Genomic DNA, 10,745 nt, shown 5'->3' with positions numbered 1-10,745 from the left:
TTGTAGAGGCTGGGTGGCTCGTTACACACACACACGCACGCACACACACACGCCCACGCAGGAGGCACAGACTGAACACTTAGTAAAAGATTTCATTCCGCATGACTTGTTTTCCTCCTGGAGCCGGGGCCACGCCGAGGGCTGGGGGCAGTGTGTGTTGGGGGGGCGCAGGGGAGAGGGGGTGAACCTGCTTCCTCGGGCGAGTGTTGCTCGCCCTCCCCCTCGAGGAAGCCGCCCTCCCCGTGGGAGGAAGGGAGAGAGCCCTCTGCTGGGCGCAGCCAGCGGGTCCAGCTCCACGGACAACGGGTGGTCCGCGTCTGTAGAACTGGGGCGGCCTCGGCCGCTTTACCGCTCGTGGGTGGAGTCGTGTGACCTGGTCAGAGGGCGTGGCCTGTCATTGCCCAGCCAGTCCAGGGACACCCGTCGGTCCGCCCCCCCCCCTTTGAGGTCAAGCCCAAGCTCCCCCCGTCTCCCCAAGCATCTCGCTAACAACTAGGCACTTCCTCGCCCTGAGCGCGGGACAGAGCGGACGCCGTCTGGCCGCGCAGCACCGTGGCGGAGGCCCCGTCCCCCGACCTCGCCAGGCCAGCTCCTGCCGGGTCCCGGGTGAGGCGCGCGGCGTGGGTGCTCGACGGGTGCTCGTCTCCCTGAGGCTCCATTGTCCAGGCTTCCCGCGGGGGAAGGCGTTCCATTCCCAGTCCTGTACCCAGCCCAGAGGCGGGGTCCCAGGTTGCAAGCCCGAAGCCTGGGCAGGCCGAGCCCTTGCGCCCGCCCGGTCGGCCTCACCCTCCAGGTTCGGAGCCGTCGGGAGCGCTGCGCTAGTCCGTGCCGTCCACCAGCTCGCACAGCATGTTCTCCAGCGCCGTGATGCGCTGCTCCTGGGCCTGCACCTGCTCGCGCAGGGCCTTGATCTGCTCCAGCAGCGTCTCCAGCATGTTCTGCTGCGGGGCGCGGAGGACAGGAGGCGGCGTGGGTGGGGGAGGGGCGGGGGGGGGACGAACGTGTAGACTGGGGCTGGGTGGGGGCGGGCGGATCTTACCGATAAGGGGGCGTCGCTGGCTGACTGGCTGCGGCGGGGGCCAGAGGGCGGGCGCGCATCCAGGATGTTGCGCTTGGTGACTCGGAGCTCACGGTGCTTGGGCGGGACGTACCCATCCCTCAGCGAGATGAGCACGGGCTCGGCGTCCTGGCCGGACAGCCACTCATCCGCTTCTAGGGCCGGCTCGGGTCCCGGCGTGTCTGGGTACAGGTCGTCCTGGAACAAGTCTGACTGCGGGGTGGTGGGGGGAGGGAGGGAGGGACAGGGGGACGAGGGTTAGCAGGTGCCCGGCCTGCTCCGCTCCGGTCCACCTTGGAGCCCTGCCCAGCCCCTCACCTTGCGGGGCACAGTCATGATGATGGGTTCACACTTCCTTTCGTGCAGCTTGTAGAACCTGTAAGGGACGGGGCTCAGCACCCCCGCAGGCTCCCCGGGAGAAGGGGTTAGAGGCCGGCACTTGCGGAGCGCCTGCCAGGCACTGCCCTTTAAGCACATGGTTAGTCCCAATGGAAATGCCTGATGGGTGTCGGTCATCATCTTACAGATGAGGACACGGAAGTTCAGAGGCTGTCGAGTTAGAGCGGGGGCTGGCGCTGGCAACAGCTGGTTTGACACCCCCGCCCCCGCTTTCCCAAGATCACACTATTGGGGACGCCCCGTGTGTCCCCCACGGGGAGTGAGCGCAGGCGGAGGCTGCTGACCGGGCGATCTCGCATTTGCTGACGTCCAGCCCCCGCTTGGGCATGAACCCCATGCCCCGCTGCGGCTCCTTGCTGCCGAACGTGTTCAGGTAGTGCACGAAGGGTGGCTCGTCGGTGATCTCAAAGTACCGAATGCTGCTGTCGCCCTGCAAAGCCAGCTGGTTCAGAGACGCCCCGGGCAGGCGCCCCTCCCCCCCACTGCCCCCCGGCCCCGCGCGAGCACCTTGCCACACAGGTAGACGATGCTGGAGTCGGCGTCGTAGAAGGGCAGGAGGACCCCGTTGCTCGTGTCCATCTCCTGCAGCGCCACTGGCTCCACGAAGTTGTTCTGCCCGAGCATAGGAGGCGTGAGCAGCCCTGTCCCGCCTTCTGCGCGGCTCCTGGATCCTCTGAAGCCCCGGGAGGCTTCCTGCCACCCCCAACCCCAGGCGCTCCCGCAGCAGTTCCGGTGAACCGAGTGGCAGGCCCCGGCCCGGCACACGCCACTCCCAGGCCCCTGCACACAGGCCCCTCAGGGCAGCATGCAGTCACCGCAAACCACCCCCAGGGACTCGGCATCACCGGTTGGGGGCGCCAGCGCGGGCTCCTGCAGGCGACGCAGCAAAACTGGGCGGAGGGGGTGGCTGTGCGGGTGGCAGGCGCTGCAAAGAGGGCAGCAGCCCCCAGCCCTGTCCAGGTGGGCATGCCCTGCGGGCGGGGGACGCCTGGCCCCTCTCCCGTGATGCCAGTCCCCGGGGCACACACCCCACGCTTCCAGCTGCGTTACCGGGTCCCACAGGCCCAGCTCTCGCTGGCTCATGCGGGTGAAGCCCGTGGTGAAGATATGACCCTGGCGCGTGAAGATGGCCCGCATGGGCCTCATCCCCTCGTGGGCCGCAAACCTCTCCTGGGGGCAGGGGGAAAACAGGGAGAGGCGTCACCCAGCGGCCTGCCCTGGGGATGCTGGAGGGCCCAGCAACCTGCTGGCGGACTTACGGGGGCGGAGACAAAAAGGGGCCTAAGTACTCAGCTTCCGGGGCCCTAACTGTCCCCGGGCCGGGGGCGCGTCTGGGCCTTGGGAGACCAGAAGGCGTGCGTCTCAGCGGATGACGAGCCCTTTAGCGCTCTCCGAGGCTGATGCCTAGAGCAGGGGGGTGTCTGCCGGTTTCCCGGGGACGCGGCGAGGCTGCTCCACAAGGCGCCCTCTTGGGCGCCGGCCGCGCTCCGGGCTGACCTAGCGAAGTCGCGAGCGCACGCCCCGGCGCAGCCTGGCCTACCGGGTCCCAGAGCGCGAGTTGTCGCTCACTCATCCTGCTGAAGCCGGTGCTGAGTAGCTTCCCGTCTGCGGTGAAGACGGCCCGCATCGGGCGGGCGCCCTCGTGAGGCCGGGCTCGCTCCTGCTCGCGGGGTTAGTGGGTTAGAGGGCCCGCCGGCCGCGCGCACTGGGCGCAGTCATACATGCACGTGCCCCACGCACCCCGCGTTAGTCTGAGGTTGGTGAGGCAGGTGCCAGCCACCGCCCTCCCAGGGCACCAAGGCGAGACCAGCAGCACGCGAGGACCGCCCCTCCCACCCGCCCAGCGGGTCAACTAGGGCGAAAAGGGCCCGGCCTTGAGCCAGTGTCAGGCCCTGGGCCCTGGAAGATGGCTCTGGGTGCCGGCTGAGAGGAGAGGGGTCCGGAGCTCAGGCTTCATGCAGGTTCTAATGGGAGGATGGTTTGCAGTTCCTCCCCTGCTCCTCTGAGCTCCTGAGATGGAGGGTAGGGAAGGGAAGAGGAATAGGGCAGAGAATTCCCGGCTCAGGGCTTAGGGCAGGGAGCTGTGGCTGCAGACACTGGGATGGGGAGGTGAGAGCTGGGACCAGGCGCTCAGAGGATCTCAGGTACAGGGGCCTGAGGTTGGTTCCTGGGGTGGGGGCTGGGGAGTGGCCAGGCCAGGCACTCACCGCCACCACCTGGCCCTTGCGGGGGTCGACAATGCGCAGGGTCTTATCCTTGCAGGTGGTGGCCAGCAGGCTGCCATTGCTGTTCCAGCACACGCTGTGGATGATGTCCGGATGCATGTCGTCCAGGCTCAGGAGCACCTCCCCGGTGCCCACGTTCCAGATGATGATCACATTGTCACCACCTGCCCAGAGTGGCCAGTTACCGTCACCTGGGCCCTGCCTTTGCCGCCCTCCCCCAAGGGCTACAGTGGGGATCCCTCGCTAGGCCCCCAGACCTGCACTGAGCAGGACATTCCGGGCAGTGGGGTGCCAGGAGAGGATGCCCACGCGCTTGGAGTGGCCTTCTAGTGTGATGATGGGCTCTGTAATGTTGCGCATAGGGGTATAGTCTGGAATCTGCCACACCTGGGTAGGAGGAAAAGGCAGAGGGTGGGTAGGATGAGGAACTACTTTGTCCCTCAGCGCCTCCCTTACTTCCCCTCCCTGCCCCTCCAAGCCTACTGGTGTCAAATGTAGGGCAAGATGTGATGGTGCCTGCCTGGGTCAGAGGCGGCTGGGAGCCAGGAGGGGCACTGCCAGCTCTCCAGAGATCTTCATCACCCCAGCAGGGAGACTTCAGAGCAGTAACTCCCTACTCTTCACCCCCAAATTGGCCATGGTTATTATTAGTCTTAAGCAGTGCATCCTGGGAGGGAGTGGGCATGTAGCTAAAGATAGCCTGGGAGCTGGGGAGGACAGGGCCCTGGGACCCAGCACCTCCCTTAGCACCTTCTCCAGAACAGGTGAGGCAGCCCCAGCTGCCTCCCCTGCCCAACGACCCAGCGGCTTCCAGCTGGCTCCTACCATGATGGTGGTGTCATCTGAGGCACTGGCGATGACGTTGTCATTGTGTGGGCACCAGTCGATGTCCAGCACAGGGGCAGTGTGCCCAGTGACCAGTGGGTAGTTCTTATCCACTCGTCCTGTCTAGAGGAGTGAGAGAGAGAGAGAGATGTGGGCCACTCTCCTGTGTGATTTTGGGGGGGCGGGCAGGGGACCTGTTTACATCTCAATTCTCTATCATTCATTTTCTCTTTGCAGACCCCTCTCTACACCTCCAATCTCATTCGGCCTACTTCCTGTACTTCGGTGAAGGCAGACAGAGATGAAGTCATTTAATACAGTGGGGCCTTGACTTACAAGTTTAATTCGTTCCCAGACCGAGCTCATTAACTCAAATTACTCTGTCAACTCAATGTAAAAAATCGGCCGAGAGACAGCTGGTATCTCAAAAAACTCGTTAGTCGGGACACTTGTAAATCAAGGCCCCACTGTATCAGGGACTCAGACACAGAGCGGTCAGGTGACTTAACCAAGGACACACAAGATACTGGTAGAGCCAAGATCTGAACTCTTAGTCCAGTGCTCCTCCAAAACGCCTGCTTGCAGGCTGTTCTTGAGCCTGTTCCCCCAGTTGGGATGTCTATGGGGAGCCCCTGGTGGAAGAGGTGAAGGTGAGGTAGTACATAGTGTAGCACCTGACACCCTTGGCAGGTTCCCACCTTGTCACTGGTTTACTTTGGAACCACAAGCAGCAGGCACTCCTGGTGCCTGTTATGCTCCAACCTGAGCTGGGACCCATCTATTTTTGGTCTTTATGGGCTGTTCGTGGGGGCTCTGAAGCCGTTGCTGGGCTGGCATCGGCCCAGACGGTGGGGGAGAAGGGTGGCTGTGTGGCACTGGAATGACAGTAGTAACTGGGGGAGGAGGTGGCTCCAGCTGAAATTTGAGCCCTGGGGATGGTGTCCTTGTATGGTGTCTGCATTGTCCTGGAGTGAGTCATTGGCTATTGTCAGGTCTTCCTGCCACCTGTGGGGCCTCCCCTAACAAGGTGTAGGGGGCAGAATCGAGGTCAAGGTCATGCTTGGGGTGGGCAGGCTGGGGGTGGAGACGGCAGAGGGGCTTCAGGCTACTCAGCAAAGGTGGTGGTCATTACCTGGGTCAGGGAGCAGGGCTCTGGGCTTCTGTGTCATGACCCCCTGACCTCTGTTCTCATGCACCTCCCTGTAGGAACCAGAGTGGGGAGGTGGCCAGGGACCCTGGAGAGCCCGACTCTGTCCTCAGTGTGAAGCGGTGGGGTGCAATTTAGCCAAATGGTTATCCTGGACTGGGGAGAAAATCCTCACACCCAAAACATGAGGGGCTGCGGCATTAGGAGAGAGAGGAAGAGAATCTGGCCAGGCCCTGATTCCACTGCTTCCCAACTATCTCCCTCACCCACTCCTGGTCCCAGCTGGGACCAGGGTGCTGGGCTGTGCGTGGGCACAGGCCACGGTGAAGCTGCTGCTTTGGGAGGGGAACGGAGCCTCCTAAGGGGCCCCTGAGGGCATGGGGAACAGGGAGCTGCCAACCCAAACAGCCCCCCTGACGGAGGAAGGGAAGTAGGTGAGAACAGAGGCTGCTGCCAGGAGTGCCCAGCGGCCACAGCCAGTGTCCTCCCGCCAGCTTCCTTCTCCTCATCCCTCACCTTGGCCAGAGGCAGGACGATGAAGGCACCCCCGCCTCCAGCCTCCACAATAATGGCCAGGAATTTGGGGTTGACGGCGCAGAAGGAGCTGTCCCATGTGACCTTGGACACACGGATGTCCTCGTAGGCCTGGTCGGCCTTTGCCGCCTGCCCAAACACGTGGCGGAACTTGCTCTGCCGAACCACGCGCCGGCTCATGGCTGGGGGCAGCGATGGAGGCTCTCAGTGCCCAGAAACGCCTTCGGTCCTTAGTCCTGTGAACTGTGGGAGGCAGGAAGAGAGAGAGTGTGTGTGTGAGAGAGGGTGGGGGGTGGGGTTAGGGAGCAAGTGAAAAGGCTTATCTGGCCAGGAGTTGGGTATAAATTAATTCAGAGTCTGGTCCTAGAAGCAGGGAGCTTTCTTCAAGGTGATGAAAGTATGAGACAGTTCTTTGCCGCCTCTCAAGTAGGGCTTAATGCAAGGGACTAGGATGTGGGTGGGCCTGACTTCTCAGAGACCCAGACTGAGGGGGCACTGGGCCCAAAAGCTTCCCGGAAGGTGAAGTGGTTTGGGGAGGAGCCTCAAGGCCAGCCTGCCCTCCCACTGCCAGCCTTGAGTGAGCATCTCCTCACAGAATTGGTTCATCTGCCAGAGGCACCTGGTCCAGAATCAGAGGCCTTGGCCGTTGGATCCTGCCTAAAGCTGGCTGTGGGGCGGACCGGCAGCCCGCCACGGTCCTCATCTCTGGCATAGTTCAGGCAGAGGGTTTGTAATTTTCTAAAAATTTGCCACGGAGGAGTTCCTCCTGTCACCTGACCTGAGTCCTTCCTGCTGCTGTTTTCATCCATCTCCTCCATGTTGTTTTGGGGACACAGTGCAAGGTGGGTCATCCTCCTTCCACTCCTCTCTGCACTGGCTTCTCCCAAAGGCCCTAACGGTGGTTCTGCCTTTTGCCTCCCATCCTGTCCGTCCTGCTTCTCCTCTGAGTCCCGACTCCTCCTAAACTCTCCTGGGGGCGGGGTGCTCCACCCCAGGGCCAGATTTGCAGGAGCGGGAGGCTGAGGTGCCTTTTCTCCAGCCGGGGCCTGCCCTACGCTCTTCCCCAGGGGCACAAGGAGCTCTTCCAAAGCCCAGCCACCGACTCCTGTCCCCTAACCACCCCGGCACCCTGTGCCCTTCAGGCTGCTCCTGCAGCCCGGGGCCTAAGGCCTGGGCTTCCCGAACCCTCCTTGGGCCTCTTGGCCCAGCACCGCGTTCTTGTGAGCCTAGGTGTCTGCACCCTTTGGGCGCCGGCCGCTGCCCGTCCAAATATAGACACCAAGTCTGCCCCACTCGGGGCGATTTTGGTGGCGGGGCGGGGGGGGGGGAGGGGGCGCAATCCTGTGCCCCCTCCAGAGACCCTGCCTGCTCGGCTGTCTGCGGTGGTGGCGGGGGGCGGGGGCAGGGAATGGGGATACCTGGTCCTGGGCGGGCCGAGGGGCGCTCACGCAGCGACTCCTCTGCGGAGGGAGCTGGGGGCGCGCTGGCTCCGAGGTAGGCGGCAGGGGCCGGAAGGAGCTGCCGCTCCGGGTGTCCGCGGCGTCCGGGCCCGGGTGTGGGGCTGCGCGCTCCAGCCGCTGCGTGCGGCTCTCCGGGGCCGGGCGCCACTGCAGTCCCAGCTGCTGCTGCCATCAACCTGCGAAGGCGGAGCCCGGCGGAGGGCGGGACCAGAGGTGCCCCGCCCCATCCCGCGGCGGCAAAGTTGAACTCTGTGGCCTCAGAAAAGCATCGAAAGTAATCGTTTTGGCTCAGTGGCTAGAGCCTCGGCCTGTGGACTAAAGGGTCCCAGGTTCAATTCCAGACAAGGGCACAAGCCGGGGTTGCAGGCTCGATCCCCCCCAGTGGGGGGCGTGCAGGAGGCAGCCAATCAATGATTCTCTATCCTTCTCCTTTCCTCTCTAAAATCAATAAAAATATTTTTTTAAAAAAAGTAATCGTAGGGGTGTGTGCGGGGTGTGGGGTGTGCGCACTCCTTACCCGCCCTCGGCTCCTACCGGGTGTGATGGGCGCTGAGTGGGGCAATGGACGAGGAGGGGGCGCGGTCCTCTCAGAGCCAGCGGCCTGGCAAGATCAGGTGCCTTCGCGCCTCATTCTTGCTGCAGTCACACCCCCAATTTAGCCCGGGGTGGGGGTGGGGGGGAGACAAGGAACCGGGCCGTGGACTGCACCTCCAGACCCTCTTTCGGAGAGGTCCCGGAAGATGCTCTGGGGGAGAAAAGCGAATGCACCCGGACACCCTGGGAACGCCAGTTCAAAGGGCAGCGGCTGTAACTGGTCTTTAGCCAAGTTATTTTTTTAAGTTACTTATGTATGGATTTATTTTTAATCCTCACCCGAGGATGCTTTTTCCATTGATTTTTTAGAGCGAATAGAAGGGAGGGGGAGAGACACACAGAGAGAAGAAACATCCACGTGAGAGAGACACATTGACCTGTCGACCAGGCGGGGAAAGGAGCCTGCAACCGAGGCCCGTGCCCTTGACCGGCAGTCCACTCTATCCACTGTGGCCAATTTTCAGATGCCCAGCCTGACTCCTAAAGTCTTCTGGGCGTGTTTGAATTGGTGCCCGCCTCTGTCCCAGGGAAGACCCCGCCTCTTCCCAACCCTCTCAGGACCCAGAGATCTGGGTATGGACCAAAGTTAAAAAGAAATCTGGTCAAAATACAGCCAGTGAATAACAATTGGTCCCTGTAGCTGCAGTCTACCTAGCGCCCGCCCTCTGTCTGGAACTGTTTCTTTCTTTTTTTAAAACAATATATTTTTATTGATTTCAGAGAGAGAGGGAGAGATAGAAATATCCATGATGAGAGAGAATCATTGATTGGCTGCCTCCTGCATGCCCCACACTGGGGATCGAGCCTGCAACCCAGGCATGTGCCCTTGATGGGAATCGAACCTGGAACCCTTCAGTCTGCAGGCTGATGCTCTGCCCACTGAGCCAACCAGCGAGGGCTGGAGCTGTTTCTTTGGATCATAAAGCCCCGGGGGCAGCGGCATGGGGCCAGTTATTCCCGCTCTCCGGGCACAGCTGGGAATCAATGTAAGTTTTCCAGAGGCAGAGGGGAGAGGAGATGGTGGGGACCTGGGGGGCCCTCTCAGGCTCCTTTCTCAGGCGAGTTCAAGTCCTCATGACTTGGAGGGGAACAGAATCAAACTGTTCCAAGTGCTCCAGAAAGAATTCATGTTACGGGGGGATCATAAGGGGAGATGAGGAGTCTCCCGTTTACCTAAAGATTCCAGTCACAGAATTAGGAAGAAAAGACCTTAATGACTCAGTTGCTCCCTAGTAACAACAGCTCACACGTGCTAGACACTGTCCTAAGGGTTTTACACATATTAATTCCATCCTAATGGTCTTCTGAGATGGGTGTTATTAATATCCCTACTTTACAGATGGGAAAACTGAGGCACAGAAGTTAAGTAGCTTACCCATCACTCAACTGGTAGTTGATGATGCTGAGATCCTTACCCAAGTGGCCTGGTGTCTAGGTGCATGTTTCTCAGACCACGCGTTTCTGCCTCTCCTTGAAGGCCAGTGACACTTTCCCTCACACATGCTGATGCTGACAGTTACTGCTTCGTGGGCAGAGAGGAAAGGACACCAGGACTAATTAGAAAACTGGAGTTCCAGCCCTGGCTGTCACCCTATTTTTGCAGCTTTCTGGGCTGTAAAATGACGAGGGCTAGGTCAGGTCCTTTCTAATTCTGCACCACCTGTTGGCAGAGAAGGAGTTTGACATGTTGCCTCCTACTCTAAAAGGACATCTTTTGTCCCCCTGGCCTTTCCTCCTCTTTAAAGAGCTGGGCGCTCCATTCTAGAGGGAAGGTCTGGGACTAGGAAGCAGGAATCCTTCAATTCAACCTGCCTTCAGTTCCACCATCTGGGAAATGGGGGCGCGAGGTGCTCGCCAGTTACAGGAGCCAGGATTCACAGGTATTGCTTGGACCTGGCACGACTCAGACCTGCCCTCTAGCCTTCTTTTGGCTGCCAAGCCCTGGCGCAGTTGTGGGTGGGCGGAGCCCGGCACAAAGTGCCAAGCGGGTGAAGAAGCCACTGGGGTTGGTGCTTTCCTTTCCCTTCTTGTTATTCAAACTGTCAGCTGGGCTCTGAACTCTCTCCGTGGAAAACAAGCATGGATTTCATCTTTCATAAAGCCGTTTTCTGGAAGCGGTGTCCTGGTAACTTGAGACATGATTTGGTCCATCTCCCTGGGCTAGAAAGCCCACACTGAGCTTATCTGGACTGGTTGGGGCTCTGGGCACCAGTGGTATGCTCCTCTCACTTGATATGGACAAACCAGAATGAAGCAAGCTGACAATGTTAGTTCAAGGCAGTGTTTTTGCTGGAAATTTCATTAAATGTTGTTAGTAATTTGGAATTGGAGCTTTCCCCACAGAGTAGTGCTGCCTTGTATGCAATGAGCAGTCCTGATGTCTGTGGAGGGCTGGGAGAAGTGGGAACCTGTCCCTCCACCCCAGCCTGTGTTAGAGAACTGCCCTTTCGCCCTCTACCATCGACATCAAATGCTTCTCTTCTAATGGTGGGAGAGGGTTAGTT

At 60.6% G+C, this 10,745-nt stretch overlaps 1 protein-coding gene across 6 annotated transcripts; it reads right to left on the bottom strand.

Moving 5' to 3' along the window:
- Positions 1 to 72: 72 nt before the first annotated feature.
- On the bottom strand, positions 73 to 7,840 carry CORO6 (coronin 6). 6 transcript variants are annotated; one of them, XM_059669293.1, is made up of 12 exons: positions 7,606 to 7,840; positions 6,170 to 6,430; positions 4,507 to 4,629; positions 3,939 to 4,068; positions 3,664 to 3,845; positions 2,997 to 3,116; positions 2,507 to 2,626; positions 1,964 to 2,068; positions 1,741 to 1,886; positions 1,376 to 1,433; positions 1,040 to 1,270; positions 73 to 941 (listed from the first exon to the last, which is right to left on the bottom strand). In XM_059669293.1, the coding sequence occupies exons 2-12, from the start codon at positions 6,365 to 6,367 to the stop codon at positions 819 to 821; spliced, it is 1,536 nt and encodes a 511-aa protein (XP_059525276.1). In that variant the 5' UTR covers positions 6,368 to 6,430; positions 7,606 to 7,840; the 3' UTR covers positions 73 to 818. The 6 variants fall into 6 exon arrangements, with proteins under 6 accessions (XP_059525276.1, XP_059525272.1, XP_059525273.1 ...); XM_059669289.1 differs by lacking the exon at positions 2,997 to 3,116 and having other exon boundaries at positions 73 to 373; positions 787 to 941; positions 7,606 to 7,838; XM_059669290.1 differs by lacking the exon at positions 2,997 to 3,116 and having other exon boundaries at positions 73 to 938; positions 7,606 to 7,839.
- Positions 7,841 to 10,745: the final 2,905 nt, after the last annotated feature.

The sequence above is a fragment of the Myotis daubentonii genome, chromosome 16 (genome assembly GCF_963259705.1).
Source record: "Myotis daubentonii chromosome 16, mMyoDau2.1, whole genome shotgun sequence".
Taxonomy (NCBI): Eukaryota; Metazoa; Chordata; class Mammalia; order Chiroptera; family Vespertilionidae; genus Myotis; species Myotis daubentonii.
Note: the sequence above shows the minus strand (reverse complement) of the source record. Positions and strands in the feature narration are given on the sequence as shown.